Source organism: Centruroides sculpturatus, unplaced genomic scaffold (genome assembly GCF_000671375.1).
Source record: "Centruroides sculpturatus isolate CEXI.00-Female unplaced genomic scaffold, Cexi_2.0 scaffold371, whole genome shotgun sequence".
In the NCBI taxonomy this organism is placed as follows: Eukaryota; Metazoa; Arthropoda; class Arachnida; order Scorpiones; family Buthidae; genus Centruroides; species Centruroides sculpturatus.
Genome location: NW_019384600.1, coordinates 431,983 through 453,343, shown reverse-complemented (window position 1 = coordinate 453,343; position 21,361 = coordinate 431,983). Strand labels below are relative to the sequence as shown.

Below are 21,361 nucleotides of genomic sequence, written 5' to 3'. Positions count from 1 at the left end.
AAAAAACAAGAGATATCAGTAATTGAACAATGGAAAACAAATGTAAACAAAGCAGGAAATGGGAAAATGCATGCTTTGTCTGAATTCCACTCAACAGATGCTTTTATACCCCACAGCTTCAGCTAGTACTGCTGCCGCCTCATCTGCAAATCTGTACAGGTCTTCTGTCACAGGTGTTGGCTCACTTGCTTCCCATTGTTCATATACTGATATCTCTGTTGTTTTTTGTTCTACACACACTGTTCTAATGCCTTATGTTATTTTCTGTCATGCAGAATTTTGTGATATCATGAATTCCCAGTTACTTTATGACTACCCTGTATATATAAATACACATAAATACAAAATGTTCATTTCATAAAATGTTTAATCAGAAATTTTATTTTCCACAGATATTTTGAAAACAGTTCATCTTTTAGGAAAATCAGAAAATAATGTATTTTCACCAGTTTCAAGTTTAAGAGTTGAAGCATTAACTGAGGATTCTGAATCACATTCTACTTGTGGATTTAAAAGGAATTTAATACGACTTATTGCCAATATGTGTTCAGAAAATCAAATAAATCAAAATGTAGTAAGTATTTTATAAACATTTGCTATTATTACTAACATCTTAATTGCTTTTATTAATGTAATATGTTTGTTTGACAGACCTCTTGTTTAAAACATTTTAATTTTAATAACAGCATTTGGCATTAATTCTTTTAGAAATGAATACAAATAAATTTAATAATTTTGTCCTGTTTATAAATTTTAAAAAATTCTATTTTTATAAAAACAATCATTTAAAAAATCATTAAAAGTTACTTGTATGCAAAAGAATCATGTGATAACATATGTTTATCTGAACATTTGATACTTCTATAACATCTACACAATCATAGGTATAAGAGTGTTTTTGATACTGATGCTAATATAGTTACAAATTTTATCAATTTAATATACATGAAAATAAACACAAGGCTTAATACATGTGTGTTAATTCTTAGAAATTTTTTTTATTAAGATGAAGTTAGAGACAGTTTTAAGAAATCAAAGTACTATACAATAAGAATAAATGTGAATTCTTTGATGAAAACTTTCATTAATAATTTGGAATAAGAATCAAATAATGAGTAATTGTTTTATCATAAAATACTGATTTCATTATCTTATTTCATTGAATAATCTTATAAACTTTGTTTATTTTAAATCTACAGATTGTTTAAATGATTAAGAAACATTTTAAAAATCATGAACATTTGATTTCTAAACAATGTCAAATTATCTTGTATATTTATAACTAAGATTGAACAGTATGGAAGAGAAGAATATGTTTTTCACAATAAATGAAATTAATACAGGTATTCTCTGAAGAATGTCTCTCTATTTGTTTTTCTGGTGAGAGCGTATGTATCTCTCAACACAATGTTTTTCAGCTGATGATGTAAATAAAAATTTCTGTAATATAAACATTACATTTTTAACAAAATGATGAACAGAGAAAGTCTTAAGTTATGTTTCCAATACAATTAGTAGACCTTCAGAATCACACAGATGTACAAAATATACATAATTTTTTTTTATTGATACACAACATACAGTAGACCCCCCCTATAAGAGTGTTGATAATTCCGTTTTATATAAATTCCATGTTGTACGAGTCACTTAGATTTTACAAAAACGTGTGCCGGGCTCACATTTATATAAAACGGAATTATCAACACTCTTATAGGGGGTCTACTGTATTTTGATTGTTGCTGATGCTGGGAGAAGTAAGAATCTCACCAATAGCATAGCAGTTGTATAATAGAAAACTTACCATACTTTCTTGATACCTCTAAACGGCAATCAATTCAATGGTTTACAGAAGTGTTGGAGACATCAAAGAATAAATTGCAACACATTTTTTGAAATTCTGATATTGTTTGAAACCAGATAACAAAGTAAATTTATATAAAGACTATTTTAGCAAGTTATGTGTAGTTCTCACAAATCCACAAAATTGTTGTTTCACACAGTATTTATCAATTTTGTTGTTTTCAAAAAAAAAACTTAGAAGGGAATCTCCACACTCGTTCTCCAAAGTCCAATTCTCTTGAACTCCTGGATTCAAATCCTATTGCAAGGCTATGTGATCTCAATCAAATCTTGCCTTTCCTCAGAATATCACGAAAAAAATGATTTTGAATTTAAAAATCATTTTTGTATGCATTTTTTAAAATTTTTATTGTAAATTTTTTATATATTTATTAGAAAAAATCTCTTTACTGCTGAGTGTTATTTGCTCTGCTGTATCATAAATGTGTGCAATGTTATTGTATATAAAGTAACTGTTTGTTAATGTGATATTGTTTATTGATCAGAAAGCAATGTTTAAATCATCATGATAATTTATTAATTATGAGTTGATGTTTTATTGTATTTTAGTTACATTTTAGAAAATTGATTGGGCTTTTGGATTGTCACCATAACTCAGTATAGTGTTTTCTTTTAAAATTATGAACTCTCAGTGTTTTCCTGCAGAACATCTGATTTTTAGGATGGATTACTGATGTTAAATGGGATGCCTGTATTTTCTTTTACAATCATACAATATAATTAATAATATATTCATAAATTCTTTATTTATGTTTATATCTTTCACACAATTTTATAGACAATTGACAAAATAAACAAATATGATGAATGTATAAGTCAATGATACAAATAAAAATCCATTGAAATTGTACTTTTTTTAATGAAGTGTAGGACCTACAAACACTTGTCTTTTTCTTTTTCTAAAAATCCATTTCATATGAAGTGTTTATTTGTTGTATACAGTTTTAATTTACAATTAATTATTATTTTTGTAATAATCTAAAAAGTAAATAATTGTTCCTAAAAAACTTTTGTGTTAAGATGAGCAAAATTTAAAAAGTTTTTATCTATTGATAGATGCATACCCAAATTCATAGAGTGCTTGATATGCCCATGAAAACCATTTTACAGACCACACATTACAAATACATAAAATATAATGAAATAAAAGAATTCATTGTTCTTATATTTAACTTTTTCTTTTTTTGTACATNGGTGAGAAGATAATGGGGTCATGAGTACTTCCAGAAGGGTCGGACTTAACTCGTTATTAGTCCGAAAATTTTATAAAATTCTATTTTTATAATTTACAATTTTTTTTATAAAACTCATCCCTTTCTCAAAATTAAGTTTTTTGCCATTTTATAATAGTTAAAAATATATAAATTTTAAAAATAAAATATGATAACAGATGGTGCCACCAAATGTCTCCGGAAAAGTTAAGCAACTGGATATTTTTTTTTTGTTGAAAACAATCGAGTTAAAATTTGAAGTATTCTGAACTTTTAGTGTTCTTCACCGACATTGTAAATTATACAAATGATTTTTGCTAATATACAGGAATCCGAAACATAAAAATAATGATATCAAAAAGTAATCCTGTGTTCTCTTCACACTTTTATCACAGATGTTACAAGGCTTTGTTTTTGTTTTCATTATTTCGGATTTTCATCACAATACTCTTAATTTTAGTAGTTAGTGGCTTGCTCCTGTACATCATACTTTTCCTTTAATAACAAAGTCGTGCAGGCCTATCTAACATCTTTCGGAGGAAAAATTTTTGAATTGAAGTAACGTGACTTCCGATTTGCATTGCAAGTTTGTATATTGTTAATCAGGACCATTCGCCCCTAATGTTTCCATATCTGGTTTCATGTTTCATCGATCTAACTCCATTCTGGAGATTAAGGAAAGACAGATAGACATATGGATGGACAACAGTAGGAATTTATAGGTCTACAGTTTTTCCAAATTTCTGCCCAAAAAGTTTCTTGTTATTTCGTTATATTAATTGGAACGAAACACTCATTAAATATTTAATTATTCACGAACTTTTCGTGCTTTTAAAGTTTTCACGAACTTTTTGTGCTGCTGAATCAAGTTATCATTCATCTTATCAGATGTTAGATTAAATTATATTTCGCAATAACTTTCTTTGTCGTATATACAAGTGAAATTATATAATAAATATAGGTTTAATTAAGTAAATTTCGCGTTTAATAACGAAATCCAATATATTAACCCATACGAAATCCAATATATTAATTTATAATTTATCTTAAATTCGTATAAAATATTTTTATTTTACATTTTTCATTCTTTAACACAATTAATTAATTATTTATTATGCACGAATCTAATTAAGTAATAAATGTTTTAACATTATTTAAAAAAATTTTTAAAAATCCATTAAAAAGGTGACGATTTTGACAATGTTTACCAAACGTGAGATGTCGCTTTAAACGCGATAACAACAAAGTGGGTTTAATTCTGACTCTTCGGAGGGAGGAGATGCTGAAATGGTCACGTAAATCAATTATTTAATGTTGATTTTTATATTATTCGCAAACGAAATTTGTATATTCTGACAATCGTAAGGTAGATAGATATAAAATTAATAGAACATGAATGGGGAACCTTCTGATGGAGATTGTTACCCAAATGTGGAATCAAATTTAGATATTCCCTTTTCACATACATGCAGTAAGTATTTTCTTTCATATAATTCATTTCTTATAGTTATATAACAGCTTTGATGATGGCTACTGTTAAATGGTTTTATAATATTGTCAAAAGATGATTGCTTGTAGGAAAAATTTCACAATTTCCTCAATTTAATCAATTTTTAATGTTTCTAACACAGTTTCAAAATATTATTGTTATTAAATGGTTGAATGGAAATTTTATAATTCTAAATACAAGTAGGTAATTGAATACAGCATCAAATTAAACATACACATATATAGATTAATCATTAATTTAAAATGAGAACATTATTTATATTTTTAAAATATGAATGTAGTGTATGTTTTTATTTAATTTTGTAATCATTTATGAAAATTAACAATTGATAGGGCTAATGAACTTAAATTAATTCTAAAGGTTTAGTTTTTGGAATATGTTATTAAAAATCATGAGTTAAGATTTCATCCAGAGCTAAATATATATTTTATCTGATTTTGGCTTCTTTTAGTTTTTCTTTCTGAATTTAAATGTTAAAAGTTGAAATATTGCTTATTAAGAAAAGCAGCTATTCAGTTAATATATATATATTAATATTTGTGTTTATGAAGCAGTGTTTTAAAGAAAGATTTTTATCAAGGTTACAAATTATAGTATTATAATTTGTAGACCTGAATAATTTGTGAAGAAAGTAATACAGATATCCTATGCTTAATACCAGTATTGTTTCTTGAAAATCAGTTTCTTGAAAGTAGGAGAATGTTAAGAAGGAGTTTATTTTCCATTTTTTTAAATGGGAAAAATTATAATACATTATAATGTCAATCCAAAACTCTCAAGAAATCCTCCAACTAACTAATTTTTGAAAAATATAATAGAAACACAATACAGCTTCTATATATAAATTTAAAAACTAATATATTAGAATATAAAATGCTTAATATATCACTTTTTAATCATCAAATATTTAATATAGTTCTAAACAAACAGTTATTTTATGTGCCATAACATGTATTACATAAACTATACAATATACTGTACATGCTATAGATTGCTATACTATAAACATAATGTTTATAAAGTGTAGCATTTTTTAAAATATAAATTTCTTGGCTTTTTTTCAATAACTTACATCACACAATGAATTACTGAAAAAAAAAAATGCAAAAAATTTAAGGTTTTAAAAAATTCACAGAAATTAGTAACAGAAACAATCAATTAAAGTGTAACATGGCAAATAATACATAGCACTGAAGAGATTTGTTTTAAAAAAATTCAAACAAATATTTACAATGAAAAACTCAAAGAAAAAATTAAAATACATTCTCAGCAATGTCTCTGATACTTCTATAAATTGGAGAATTGACTATTGATAATGAGTCATAAAAGTGTATTTACCCTAAATACACTAAATACACTTTTATGACTCATTTTTGAGGGATAGTTCCATAGGAGGTGTTGGTATGACAGAAAGCCTATGACAGTTCTGTCATACCAACACCTCCTATGGAACTACTAACACCTCATTTTGAGCATCACTGGTGCTAGAAAATGTATCATGGCATAATATCATACCAACACCTCCTATGACAGAAAAGATAGTGGTATGATATTATTCCATGATACATTTTCTAGCACCGGTGATAGTCAAAATGCATATTTTATTTCTTGACACTCAGATTATTATTGAAAGCGTCTACATATGATTTTCATATTCTAATCAATCGTATTTGGCATGTAACTTGAGACCTTTCCTGTATATTGCTTTGTTAAAGACCTTGTATTAAATTTTTCAGACATAAATACAAACTTTTCTTATAAAAACATCACTGAAAAACTGTATTGAGAAATGTGTTTGCTGTATGTAATTGGATATTAAAAACAAAAAGATATTCTACCAAAAAATGTTAAGTAGAAAGTTAAGAGGGGATGTTTGTAATTGGACTGCAATTTGAAAAAAATTGTAGACCTATAAATTGCCACTGTTGTTCATCCATCTGTTGGTTTGTCTTACCTTATTCTCAAGAATGGAGTTAGATAGATGAAAGACAAGACCAGATATGGAAACCTTAGGGGAAAGAGGCCCTGATTAACTATTAATATAAACAAACTTCTGATGCAAACTGAAAGTCACATTATTTCAATTCAAATCTTTTCCCCTGAAAGCAGTTAATAGATGACCAACATGACTTTTATTGTTAAAGGAAAAGTATGATGTACAGTACAGGAGCAAGACACTACAGTACTAATTTAAGGTGGAGAGCATATATTTTAAATTATTTGTTTATTTAAAATTTTCAAAATGGTTACCGTTTTGTAAATATTATCCCTAATTTATTACTCTAATAAATCGAACTCTGCGGTATTATTTGGATCTGTCGACTGCAGAGATCGCAAACTGGCTGCCATCCGACCCGTTAAAGCTTCGTATCCGGTTCCTTTTCTAAAACTCAATGTTTTTAACATCTTGCGGGGATTAAAACAGAAAAAATTCAAACGTCTAACTGNTATTTTCATAAAAGTAAATTTTTTCTATTTGTTGATTGTTAACATTGTTTTTCACCTCTACAATGTACTTTTTGTGCTTGTTGTTTATTTCTAAATTAATGTTATCAACAAATTAGTCTAATTTCTAAATCAATGTTAATCAAGTGAAGGATAAATAAATTTTTTCTGAAAAATATTTATGTCAAGTAGTTTACATGAGGAAAATTTGAGAACTGTTTATTTTTAGTATAAAAGGAATTTTTGAAAAACAATTTTTTTAATGTCATATGTAAAATAATTATTACTGATCCTTAAAATACCAACACTAAGCAGGCACACACAAACAGTAACAAAAGAACTTTATTAAAATTAGATCAGAGCTGTTGTCTACATCCTCAGGCTACACCCGGGGATGAACTCAATGAACTTTTGTGCCTTTTTTTCTTTTTATATCCATTGCCAGGCAACAACTCGTTAGAAGTGTTGCCAGACCGTGTTCATGATCTCTGGTGCTGGTGGCCACAATCTAATGAAACATTTGAAAAATTTTCAGAATATCTTCTTATTGATATTGTTAATACTTTTATGATTTAATATCATGTGGCATAGTCACAGTATATTGCCTAAAAGTTGATTGATATATTAATATTTTTCAGAATTTAAAATGTCATTTAAGTGAATTTTATTTTCTTTTGCTTCTTTACATTTTGAGTATATTAAAAATTTTTGTAAATAAGAAAAATAATATGAGAAACTGCAGTATTTTTATTTTTACATAAAAATATGAATCAATGTTTTTATTGTAAGTTTCTCAGCATTTATAGATCTTACATTGAGTCCCAAGGAGATCTACATGAGTTAATTCTATGACCTGAAAATTTCTACTTGCTTGAACTGAATGATTCATTTAAAACAGGAATTTTTGTAAATTTAGCATTATTCAGCTATTTGGATCTCAACCTACATACTTTATTGAAAAATATTATCATCATTATGATTTTTATCCGAATTATTAGATGTGCTGTCAGAACTATCATATTGATTTGAACTACTTTCATTTCAAAAATAGTTAATTTACTTACCACTTCTGTCATGGTTGTTATACACACTAAATAAAGATATTAAAATTTATTTTTTGATAGTTTTTTCCATTTATTAGTGATAAATGAAATACAGTAATACCTCGACTTATGTTACCCCAACTTACGCGAACCCGGAGTTATGCGATTTTCAAATATCATCGATTCACCTTTTATTTGAGCACCATGCAACTCTTGATTACTCACTCCTCCCACACTATTGTTCAGCTTACATGTTCAGACATGTCGTGCAGAATCGACGCATATCTACAATTTATTTTGTGTTATTTATTTCTGTGTTTGTTATATCTATGGAGACTTGAGAGACTCTATGTGGTGATTTCTTGTAACCATGAACGAATCAAAAGATGAGATAAGATTAACGAGAACATTTATTAGCTTACATACATCTGACTTGGATTTTATACAAATTGCGAAATTATACCCAGACTTACGCGAATTCGACTTACGCGGTTATCGCTCGGTCCCACCTGTCGTCTAAGTTTGGGGTATTACTGAAATTTATATTGCAAAGTTTATGAAGTTTTTTTATTATCATCATAAACATAAGCATACAACAATAAATAAATAAATCATAAGAGTAAAAAGTTTCTTCAAAGCAAAACATATAATAAAATCTCTATATAGCAATTTTCATTATAACATCAAATCCCTCTATAATGATAATAAAAATAGTTTCCTATGCAATTCATATTAAGTTAATGTAAAACTTTTCCCAATTGAACAATATACTCTACTATGATAAATCTCTGTTTAGCAAATAATTTTTTTTTTTACTGTATTTGTAAAATTATGTAATATTTTCCTTTCTCTACAGTGATGATAATGCAGTAAATTAAATTTTAATTAATTTTGATTTATTGCTTCTTTCTGAAATCAAAATATGGTACTATCTTAATATAGCAATATTACCATGAACATTAACTGCAGTTAGTAAGTTAGTAGGTGTCAGTTCAGATGAAAGTAGGGTTGCCATATTTAATGTTTTTGTCTTTTAATGCCTAAAAGCCTCTTTTACTTTTAGAATTGGTTGTAATTTGAAACACAAAAATTTCTATATAATTTTTAGTTAAATTTTCTTATGTTAAGCTCATTTAACATAATAAAGTTCTCTTGGAAAGTGTTGTGAATCAGAGATATCTTAGTGTTGCAAATTACACTTATAATTAAACAAAATATTCTCTTTAAGAAATTATATTTTAGAATTAGTTTTAGTTTTACTTTTTTTTTTACTTCATTTTTAACTAGGAAGATTGAGCTTCTGACTGATTTTGAATTTTGATGTTTAACATATACAGTGAAATTTCATTAACAAGGCATCCAGTATGCAGAAAACCTGATAAGGTAGCATGTTGAACTTGTTATTGGGGCATTATTGATGCACTGGGTAGGTCTAGAGTTAAGATTTTTGTGTAAAAGTGCTCAAAATGTGCAGTTTTTGAAAAGGGGTGTGGGTTCTCCTTTTAGAGATTACAAATGCCAAGATGGCATAATGCTGTGCTAGGTAAACCAGTTAGCTCATGCATGATTTTTCTAAAGACTTTTCCAAAGACATTAGTTCATAAGTTTGTTATGAGAAGGAAAAATATTTACTACATTTGGAAACAATAATTATTACAAAGACAGCTACAGTACATTACTGTTTATGTACTTCAAAAATTAAAGTTTGTCTGTATTTATATATAATAAAAGTGAACAAAGCACAAAGTAAGAATAGAGTATTTTTGTCCAAGCAAGTCAAGGGTAGGAATAGCCAGGAAAAATTAAAATGCTAAACTATCATAAAAGATGGATTTGTATAGTTTTACATGTGAAGATATGTAAAACTGTGTCCAAGGAATCAAAAAACAGGAAAAATGTTCTACTGTTTGTTAAGATGGCATATTTGATAACCCAACACCACATTGGTCCTGATTATGCTGGGTTAACAGAATGTCACTGTACTCTAGAAATAATATGCAATAAAATCTCCTAAACCTTGTACGAGATGAGATAGAACAGAAAAATGTAGTATTATTAACTTTGTAGAAATAATCCTATTTGCAGTTCAATAATGTTAATTGAGCAGAAAGATGATTTATTAAAAACTCTCATTATAGCAGTCTTTCTACAACAGTATTTTTTCTTGTTATTTTAAATATTGCTATAGAGGAATTTGAGTGTATATAAAATACTAAATAAAGCTATTACACTCAATTATGAATAAAATATCTCAGGAATATAATAATATGATGATTAAATTAACAAAAATTCTGATGCTAATCAGTTTTAATATGAAGGGGTGTTAGGATTCTGTTATAATTACATGCAAAATTGAATGATGGTAAATGACATAATTGTATTGTAAAAATACACAAAAATTAAAATTTTTATTCTGTTCTGACTTATTGAGGATAAAAACCTTAAACTTTAAAACATTATAACATTAATGCAGTAAAAGTAAAAAATATAAAGGAAAGCAAATCCAAATGAAGAAAAATACTTTTAAGTAAGCCAATAATAACTCTAATTTTCTGAATTTGGATTCACTTTCCTTTTATATTTTTTACTTTTACTGCATTAATGTTATAATGTTTTAAAGTTTAAGGTTTTTATCCTCAATAAGTCAGAACAGAATAAAAATTTTAATTTTTGTGTATTTTTACAATACAATTACTGTATGTTATTGATATAGAAATCCAATCCCATCATTTTAAATTAATTTTATATATGAATGATGGTAATCTGTAAAACTTTATATTTTGGAATAAACCTGATGACACAATTAAATTTGAGAATAGAGTTCAGAAAATTCAGTTTGGAGAGTTTGATGGAAAACAAAATGAAAAGCATAGCTTTGTTATTAAAGCTTGTTATTAAAAAATCAATATATTAATAATAATATATTGATTTTTTAATAACAAAGCTTTAAAGGTTTTAGGCCAACTGTATTATATCTAATTATTCTATAATAATGAATGAGTAAACTATAAAAATCTGATTTATATTTTGCAATATCAAGAATTATATACTGTATTATATTAATTTTGGGGTCATCCATAAATGATGTCATGCTAAAATTCCACATTTTAATCCCTCTCCCTCCCTTGTCATTTATAGTCACATTATGACAAAGCCCTCCTCACAAATGATGTCACATTGGTTGTTATCTTTCTTTCCTTGGCAAAGCCTTTGTATTATTTGACATAAATATACTGTGTCAATTACATAATGGATATTAATATAAAATGATTTATTTACACATTTATCAAAATAAAACACTACATGACAACAGCATTATAGTTATAAAAATTTTCATTACAACTTGCTAGAAAGTTACTGTATTTACTTGCCTGAGTTTGTAAGATGTTCTTCAATTGACACAATGGAAATGTTGGAGGTATTTGTGTCCATGGAAATGCATAGTTCTATCATGTCTATGTCATTAACATCATCTATTCAGCATTACATTTCCAAATAAAGTATTCAAACAAATTCAAAAGTTGTTTTTCCAATCCATGAGATGCACTTCAGTCTACAAATTTAGAAAACATTATTGAGTTCAATATAGATGAACAGATAATAGATTAACTGTATTAAACAGAGACCAAAACTAATAATAATAATAATATAAAGTTGTAAACTATAAAGTGTTGCAAACATAAAATCAGATAGAGATGTTACATTTCAGATTTCCGTGCCTTGAGCCTGAAGAGGGATTGAAAAAAGTTACGAATCTGAAATGCACAGTTAAAGGCAATAGAAAAATTTATTAGTAGTCTTGGTCTCTGTTTAATTTGGATAGTTAGAGAAGTGTGATAAATGTTTTCTGTATATTTCATAGACAAATTGAACAATCTGGCCCATTGTAAAGAGTGCTATCATTTTACAATGAGTCTGGCAAATTGAAAAATCATCTAAGTTATCATATGTTTGCTACTCAGCCTGACATTTCTCGGCATTTGCAATCAGCCCATACAGCTTTAGGCAATTAATGAAGTGAACTTCTTCATTTAGTTAGCCTAATTGATTCTGGGCTTATTGTAGTGAGACTTCTCTGCAGCAGGCTTATTGAAAAATGTGCAAAAATTCATAATGCAAAAATATTATTTATCAAATTGGAACAGAGGATGGCATAATTAAGACCTGATTCAATAGAAGTGATTTCCAGATTTCTGGTATACAAATTCTTAAAGACATCCCAGAAATATATGTATTTCTACATGAAGCTGTGGCAAAAGTATCAAAGTTGGGAGACCAGAATTTGCCAGTTGTAAGTGTCAAAAAAAAAAAAAAAGTTATCAAGAAGGTGCTGTAGCATCATAAGCACCTTCTAGAAATGCTCCTGAATTAAAAAGTCATTTGTAACATAAGTAGTGAGAATGCTATGATGTTAAACACTGTTATAATCACAAAGGTTGTATTAATCACTTTAATTGGACAATGAGACAAATTATTAGGAAACTACATGGTTTTTATGAAAAATTTGATGATAAAAATATTATAGTTTGATAAAGCATGGTTGGTTTTAAATAAAAATATATATTTTTTTTTCACATGACCTTAAATNAAACAACCAATTGGTTTGGTTTTGTCTTCTGTCATTTTTGATGAGTTACAGTTTGTTTTGTACTATTTTGAGAAGTGTTAAAGAATTAAAGAAAAAATGAATTAATGAAATTATTTTCCTATTTATATTCAGATTGAAATTGAATTTATAATTGAAGAAACATGTCATCAGCTGCCAAAATATAAATATTTCACATAAATTATTCTACATGAATATGATAGCACAGGGGGGAGTTTACACTTTGGGGATGCCCACCCCCTCATTTGGAGCTAGAATCTTACCTAACTTATCTGTTTAAATGTGTGCTTAGTATTATCACTAAGATAACAAAAAAATTGTAAAAAATATTCTTCAAATATTCAACAAATATATATCTCATAATGATTAAGTTATTTGATTTCATTTTCAAGTGATTTATGTTTGATATTATATATTAATTCAATTTTTAATATTTGATTACTAAAGGCCAGCCCTAGGAATTTTGTCTCTCCATGCAAAATCATATCTTGTATTTCCAACCCAATCTCAAATTAGTGTTTGAAATTTTAAAAACTATTATGTTAAACAAGTTTTTTGCCCCCTGTGCAAATCAAAGGTTACAAACTTTACATTGTCCTGTGAAAATTCACATTTAATAATCATAGGGCTCTATCTCAATCAGTTTGTGAGCCAGGGGTCTGTGATTACCAAATATGAATGAAAATATTAATCTTTTGAAATCACAAACTATCTTTTAAAACAAAAATTAATGTTTGAATTGTATTGAATATAGATATTCTAGAATTTTGTATATTTGGTCTTAATTAATATAGAAGTAAACTGGTAACATTTTGTTTTTATAATCTCTAGAAAAAATTTATTTATTTCATAATGAAGTGTTTAATGTAATATTTATGAAGATTAAATTAAATTGAGCAGATAAAAACATCATAATGTAAATAAATCTAATGTAATTTTATTTATTAGAGGATAACATTGAACTTGGTCTGTTTGAATGAATAATAAAATATGTTTAATTCTTAATTTAATTTTAATTTCATATATTTTTTTAATTCTATTATATAAGATTTTTATTTTTTAATACATTTTATTTTATTAAATAAAACAATCTTAAGAAAAAAACATGTTAAATTTTTCAGTTATGTGATATTTTAATGCTGTTAACTGGATTACATTCTTACACAATCATACTTTCAATCCAACAAATAAAATTTGTTTAATTAGCTGTTATCGCCCATTAAAATGTCTTCCACACAGAATGAGTTTGAATTGTTGTTAGATTTGCATTTAATATTTGTTTTTTCAAATTAAAATTATAAATTAAACAATTATAGAGATTTAAGTTTTTCGTTATTATCTGTTAGATATAAGTTCTACTTATATAATAAAATTTTATCATTTAAATGCAAATATATTGATTATTAGACTATTAAGTATTAATTTTTTTCATTGTTGCTAATTTTTTAAAATTTTTTACATGATGTTTTATAATTTGTTTGTAGGTTTTTTAGAAAACTAGGGAGTTTGTAAATGTTTGGTGTTTATTAAATAATTTTTAAATTATGTTTAGAATACTAATTGATATATGTAAATAAATAACTTTTTCCAGCCACTTTAAGAAAAAATTTTTCTGAGAAATATTTAAAATATTTCAGATGCATCTCATTTTACTCAAGAAGAAAATAATTCTTTAAATTACACAGAATTACAATCAGCTGTTGATGATACTTCTACTGAATCCATAGCCCATATATGGCAAATGAATTATCATGAATCTGCTATTTACTTGGAGGTAATTATTTAAATCTTTTATTTAAAAATTCTGTAATCTGTAGCTCTACAATATATTAGTTAAATTTGTTGCTATAAGTAAAATAGATATATTTCATGTATAGTCAGATTTCTGTTTAGCAAAGTTTCTGATGAAATGCAATCTTGAATGAATTTTTATATAAAGTAAATATTGCTTTAATTTTATAAACTTTTAAATGATTTTCTTTAAAATAATTTTTTATAAAATTGAAGCATTAAGCTTTAATTTGATTAATAAAATTCATTAAATACAATACTGGTCTGTTTAAAAATTTAAATTTAATTAACTACTTAATTAAATTCAATAAATACATTAAATAAACACCTCATAAAACTGGATGAAGTTTAAATTAACACACATCAACACAAAAAAATCTAGCAAAATGGACAAACTAATCTTTTTCAATCATCTTAAATGGTTATAATTGGAAATATTCAAGCAGTCAGAAGATCAATGGCCATTACTTACAAGGACATAGAGACTATCTCCCCACTTGAAATCCTTATACAAAGTATCTTAACTGAGACTCCTCCATTTCCTCATAGTATGGATAATATTTTTGAACCAATATCTATATATCATACATCAATTTTTTCTATGATTTTTCAAATTTTTTTTTCACACATAACATAACATTGCAACCAATCATATCAATTTGTTTTTTTGTTTAAAAAATTTGTGACTATGATCACTGTTCAATTTTATTAAATCTGTTTATGACCATTTAAGATGGTTGAAAATGTTAAATTGTGTATAAAAGTGTATGTTTTACTGGATTTTTGGTGTTGGTGTGTTAATTTAAATACATTAAATATATTTATTTTAAAAAATTAACTAAAAATCTGCAAAATTATAAAAATCTGATTGTTTTACAATCTATAATATGTGTTAAAGTATTTCATTTTTGTTTCTTTGACTTAACAGGAAGGAGAAAACAATGATAAATTTGATTTCCATCCACGTAGTAAAAATGCTTTACCTGCCTATCTATTGGTTCACAATCATTGGTTTTACATTCTTGATCTTTTAGCAGTTATTGTTTTATTGGGTTTAGCAATGTGTGAAAAACCAGCAGTTCCAGGTTTTAATGTAGGAGAAGGAGTAAGTTTTAAAAAATTTAATATATTCTGCTTTTTATACTGTATTAAATTACTCTGTAGTTCATAATAAAATATTGTTTATCAATGTTTTTACTTTAAACAAATAATTATTAAAAAGAATTATTAGTTCTACATTTAATTAATTAAATATCAAAGTAATGTTCAGATAAGCAATCAAATTAAACAATGTGATAATTTTTATTATAACTGATAAATGGAAGTAAATGGAAAAACTCTGATGAAAATTTTCAATAGCTGTTGTATTCTACAGTAGAGCGTCGTTTATCTGAATAATTGGGGACTGGGGTTGTTCGGATAACTTATTTGTCGGATAACCAATTATGTACAAAAAAATATATTAACCTATCCCATATTGAAATTTTTCCCCATTGTGTGTCGCTTCACATTGAATTTTTTTCAATGTTAAGCCTAACCTAAATTTTTAAAAATAATAATCGTGACTATTGTATTGTTAAAAATTTTTTTTTTATTTTGTACAAATAAAATAAATATATTGAAAAATATAAAAACAATAAAAAATTATACTTTAGAAGTTAATTTAGTATCAAAAACATTTGATTCAGCACGACACAATCCGACTGGAATGCTTTCGGTTAACTGATGTTTCGGTTGATCGGCTTTCGGATAAACGACGCTCTACTGTATATTCAGTTATAAAATTAAAAGTAATATTTTCAATTTTTTAGCCTGAAAAATCTCCAAAACTAGGAGTCAATTTGTCTGGTGGGTGTAAAATGCATATCTTTATTAGAGAGTGGTAAACTAGTGAAATGTAGGGGTTGCAAATTTACCAATTTTTTTTATTACTGGTGAAACTAAATTTTCAAAATGTTATTAGTTTACTGGCAAATTCTGGGATAATTTTAAAATTTTGACACCAAGTGCAAAAATTAGACACTAGTGATTGTATAGTTATCTATGATCAATTTAATTCCCTTTTCTAGTTTGAAAAATAAAAGTTTCATCAACAAAAAATAGAACATGCTATAATTTTTTAATTGCTGTGAGTTAAAAGTAGTTAGTATGACTGCTTACATTCAAATTAATGATTTTATTTGACAAAATGGAATATATTTTTGTGCTCTAGCAATTTATTTATTAATGCTATATAAAATATTCAGCATGGTTTAAAAATTTCAAAGAACTATTAAAGTAAAGTAATAATTTAAAGATAAATGATATAAATGACTTTAAATTTTAATAAAAACATTTTACACTTCTGTCTTTAATGTATAAAAATATAAATGAAATGAATATACAAATAAATATTTGACTTCAAAAAGTTATTACATATCTATTTTTTTACTGAATTTACTTGTAAAAAATATCAAATTACTGGTGTATTTACAAATGCATTTTTTACCTGATTATTCCCTAGTAGAATGATAGCTGCATGGCCAAGGCAATTAAGGCATTAACCTACTACTATGGAGACACTGAACCAAATTTGGTCAAACAACTCAGGAACTATTCATGGGTGATCTGTCAGATATGTTAGGTCCAGTCCTTCACTACCTGGTCATCCCCATTATATGCTGGCTAAACTTATAGTGGACATGTAAAAAAGGCCCTTTTAGTGCCCACAGGATGCTAAAAAGAGCTAAAAAATAAAAAAAAAACTGGAACAGTGCATCTAATAATTGCTGTGCATTACTTACCATAAATCCAGCACACTGTCATGAATATTTTCAACTAAACCAACTTTTGGTGAACTTATTTAGTATAGACATTAATATAATAATAAAAATTCAGTATAATGAACACTTCATCACATGATGTTTCCAACAGCTGATATATGTACCTGTACATAATTGTTGTAAGTGACAGAGCATTAGCAAAGATATATTACAGTGTTTTACTGTTATATACTATGTAGCATTTGTGTGAACTATTAATGTTTTATTGGCAGTGTTGTTTTGGCTTGTATATTTTTACTGATAGACCTGAAGTACATATGTAAAAGGTCTTCAGTAAGAATCTTGGTAAGATCTGTATCATCTTACCAAGATTCTTACTGAAGATTTTTTACATTGCTTGGTGTCCTACAATGCAAAAAATCTAATACAGTAGAACTCCAATTATATGAGGTGATGTGGACTGATGATATCTCATATTACTAAAACTTTGGATAATATTGTGACAATGCACAAAGTGCCCCCTAGGCTTTCAAACTACTTGACCAAAGGATTGACATCACTTTGGCAATGACTACGTCAGGATAGAAGACACCGCACAGCAACTAGGGCTGTTTTTGTTTAATCTCAGTGTTGTTAGTCACACAAGTAGTCACATGCGCAGGTGATCAGATTTGGGATGGAGGAGATCTGAGAGACAGTGTGTCAAAAATGAATCACTTGGATACCAGGTTAACAACTGATAACTGTTTAATTGCAAGGAAAAAGAGTACAAGACACAAACTTCATAAAATATTAAATTAAGATCTACATTGTAAGTAGTTGCAAGAGAGAGTTCACATGAGACTCGCATGGAGATAAATACCTGTAATTTGAAGGATTTATTTGTAGACCTGATGCAGGAGAGGATTTAGTCTGTCCCTTAGGAAGGTTGGATAAACAAGGAGGTTGGCACATTAGAAGAGTTCTGGATAATGTTCTGAGTCAGAATTGATCATATATCCATTTCAGAGGTACAGAGTTAACATTATTGGTTGAAGAATTGGTGACTATTTCCATGATAGGACCAGGTGATGACTTTAGTAATTTGTAACCTTTAGTAATTTGTTTAATACTGCCAAAAACATGTAAACTGAGAACTTCTCAGGTAGTAAAGGATAATCAACAATGTTAGTTGTCAAAACATGTATGTGAAATTGAAAAAAGATTTTTGTTAAAGTCTGGGTTCTCACAATATGGACACACACAATCATTTCAAAGTTACAAATATGAAAGATTTATATGGTATATCACTTTTAAGAATCTTTTTATACCTCAATGAATTTAATCATTTATAAAAACACAATTTTTACTTCATTTATTATACAGTTAATACACACATAATAGTTTAAAAATAAAAATGGAAATACACTGCAGTATGGAAAGGTAAGACTGCATACTTACCTTTCCATACTGCAGTGTGTACATTAAGTTTTTTTTTATTAAGTTTTATTGAATTTTGTAAAAGGGCATAATGCATCAACCACCACTGAAGTCATACTGTAATGATGAGACATCAGCATGTGTAGCAGCTTGTTGGTGAACCAAAAAGAACAAAACAAACAACTTTAACACAATACTTTCAAAATTAATTGTAATTGTGCTTGTTAAAAGTAAGTGTCAAATCCAAAATAAACATTTTTTATACGTACATTAGGCATTTTAATCTTATTTAAAAATTATCACACTCCCTTCATCTGGAGTTTTTTATATCCAGATCACTCCTGCCCACATTAAAAAATATTTTTTTAGTGTGATTTTAGAGGGTTATGAATATTTGGCATGGTCTTTGTCATAGATGGTACCTACTGTAAAAAATATTTACATAAATATTGCTGAGGAGGGATCAGTGAAAAATGTTGGATCCAAAATGCATATAAATAAAACATCTGGAAATTAAAATTGCTTCTGAGTAATTCTAGAACTCCAGTAAACAGTCATATTAGGAGGACATAACAATTTGTTTAATAGTCCAAAAAGCCCCTTTTAGGTGGTTAGATAAATAACTGATTAAACCAACTAACATTTTTAAGTTTATCAGATTAAAAAAATTTTTAAATTTAAATTTATGATAAATATGTTTCTATTATTGTTATTTTAATTACACTAGAATCCTAAAGTAATTTATAAAAATATTGTGTGAGATTTATAATTATATATAAGTTACATATATTTCATACAAATATTTTAAATTTCAGATACATGCATCTTTAGAGTTGCTTTGTCTTTCCATAATGGCTGTTGAATTAGTAATGAAAGTTAGATGGATGGGTATCCGTCCGTTTTTTTCTCATCCTAGAACAGTTATTAAGGTAAAGTTTCATTTTAGTAATTTGTTTAAATAATTTTACTAGAGAAAATTGAATTTGAATAATGTTCATTATTTGACTATATTTTTATTAATACTGTTAATGAGATATTCAAAACAGTATTGATACTACAAAAATGCAGTAATTAAAATAAATATTAAAAATGTTTATTACATAATCTATGATATATTAATTTAAAAGTCAGTTGTAAATTGGCCCACCAGTGACCAAGCTGTCTTCGTTCCCTGAACACTGGGAGTTTGGTTGTGGGTTTGCACCTTGCTCAGACAGACTGACCATGTGGAATTTCCTGGGTTTTCTCCACATCTGTAATGCCTAGGATAGGAGCCTAAATAGCCAAATAGGAGCCAGTTAGTGCCTACAATAGGATAGGATAGTAGCCTAAATGCCTAAATAGGAACCAGTTTCTCTTAAAAAGACCTCCCGGAAGGCATCCCCCTAGGCAGATCGCCCAAGTGTTGCATTGCCATAACTAAACAAATAAACAGTTGTAAATCAGTGATAATTAATGCTGTATTCTTTCAGAATTTTAGTTTTAATGTTGGCTATTTCAAATTGTTTAAATATTTTGTTGCTATGCTAACTTTTATTTTTAAATACAAATTTATAAGAAATATGATTGTGCATTTGTGGCAGCATTCATGTATGGTGGTCTGCCGTATTATTTTATTTGTGTCCTTTACCAATCCCTTTTATCCCTTGTTCTATCCAATTTTTGTAAACTTGTCCAGCTCTTTTGTTGTATGAAGTTGAGGTGGAGTCCTACTGAGAGAGACTGATTTGGAGAGTATGGTGAAGGCAGCCTGGGGAGATTGGTGAAGCAAGGAACTTCACTTTTTGGCTGAGACACAGACCGGAACTGAAGTGGAAGGAGTGTGAGGAAGAAAGCATTGAGGATCTTTTGAAGATGACCCTGACAATTTGTTGAAGGGAGAGTGAGTGGAGATCATCCTGTCAGATGCGTCCAGTTGAAGAAGTCTAGTGATGAATGTTCTAGAAAGTGATGTACACAGTAGCTAAGTGTATTAAGCTGTCTGTTGGCAAGAAATGTGTTTTTGTGTCTCCTGAATTTTATAATTATAGTATTTGTTGTGTCACACTTATTAATTATAGCATTGTTAGTTGCTAGTATTAGGTCCATGGTAAATTTATTGTACTTAGTTTTAAGTTTGTATGATGGTGTATGTGCATTTGCAAAGCCGAATATTGTCTCACTGGAAGTGGCTGAAGATTGGGTCTCATGAGAACATTTGTATGGCATATTAAACTGCTCTTTTATTGTTAAGGTAAGACTTTGTGTCACTTTTTGTTTTCACAGTCCCAACAAAACACTAATTTTGAAATCTCACACATTGCAGCCAAGTAATATTGTTAACATCATAAGAGCAGACAAATACTTGCTGTACATGTGTGAACCTAAAGAACACTTGTAGAATATTATTTTAATTAATGAAAATTTTTGTGAATAGTGAAAGATTGGAAGTTACTAACAATGTCTGTTTGATCAACATGTAATAAGTTCAGTTTTATTATGCAGAAGGACATCAATCAATGGATATTTTGACATTAATAGAAGCTATATGGTATCATGTATCTAGTCAAGATTGATATAATGGAGTAGTTATGTTTTGCTAAGTTTTGTGATGAGTGTATAGAATCAACAGTATTCTCCCTAGACCATTTTGCTGAGTGTCCTTCCTGAATGAGTTTTCTGGTTGCCCAGCTAATAAACTTTATGAGAAGTATAAATATGCACCCAAAAAGTAT

The 21,361-nt window shown here is 27.6% G+C and overlaps 2 protein-coding genes across 2 annotated transcripts in view; both read left to right on the top strand.

Annotated features, from left to right (window-relative positions):
* LOC111624961 (ataxin-10-like) overlaps positions 1–3,971 on the top strand; it is a 32,253-nt gene extending 28,282 nt beyond the window's left edge. The window contains exons 9-10 of the mRNA XM_023367957.1: positions 393–571; positions 3,909–3,971. Of these exons, the coding sequence (XP_023223725.1) occupies positions 393–571; positions 3,909–3,971 (242 nt within the window). The remainder of the gene's footprint in view (positions 1–392; positions 572–3,908) is intronic.
* A 338-nt stretch (positions 3,972–4,309) lies between these two features.
* LOC111624960 (two pore calcium channel protein 1-like) overlaps positions 4,310–21,361 on the top strand; it is a 71,306-nt gene continuing 54,254 nt past the window's right edge. Inside the window, exons 1-4 of the mRNA XM_023367955.1 lie at positions 4,310–4,542; positions 14,313–14,449; positions 15,395–15,571; positions 19,463–19,576. Of these exons, the coding sequence (XP_023223723.1) occupies positions 4,464–4,542; positions 14,313–14,449; positions 15,395–15,571; positions 19,463–19,576 (507 nt within the window). The 5' untranslated portion in view covers positions 4,310–4,463. The remainder of the gene's footprint in view (positions 4,543–14,312; positions 14,450–15,394; positions 15,572–19,462; positions 19,577–21,361) is intronic.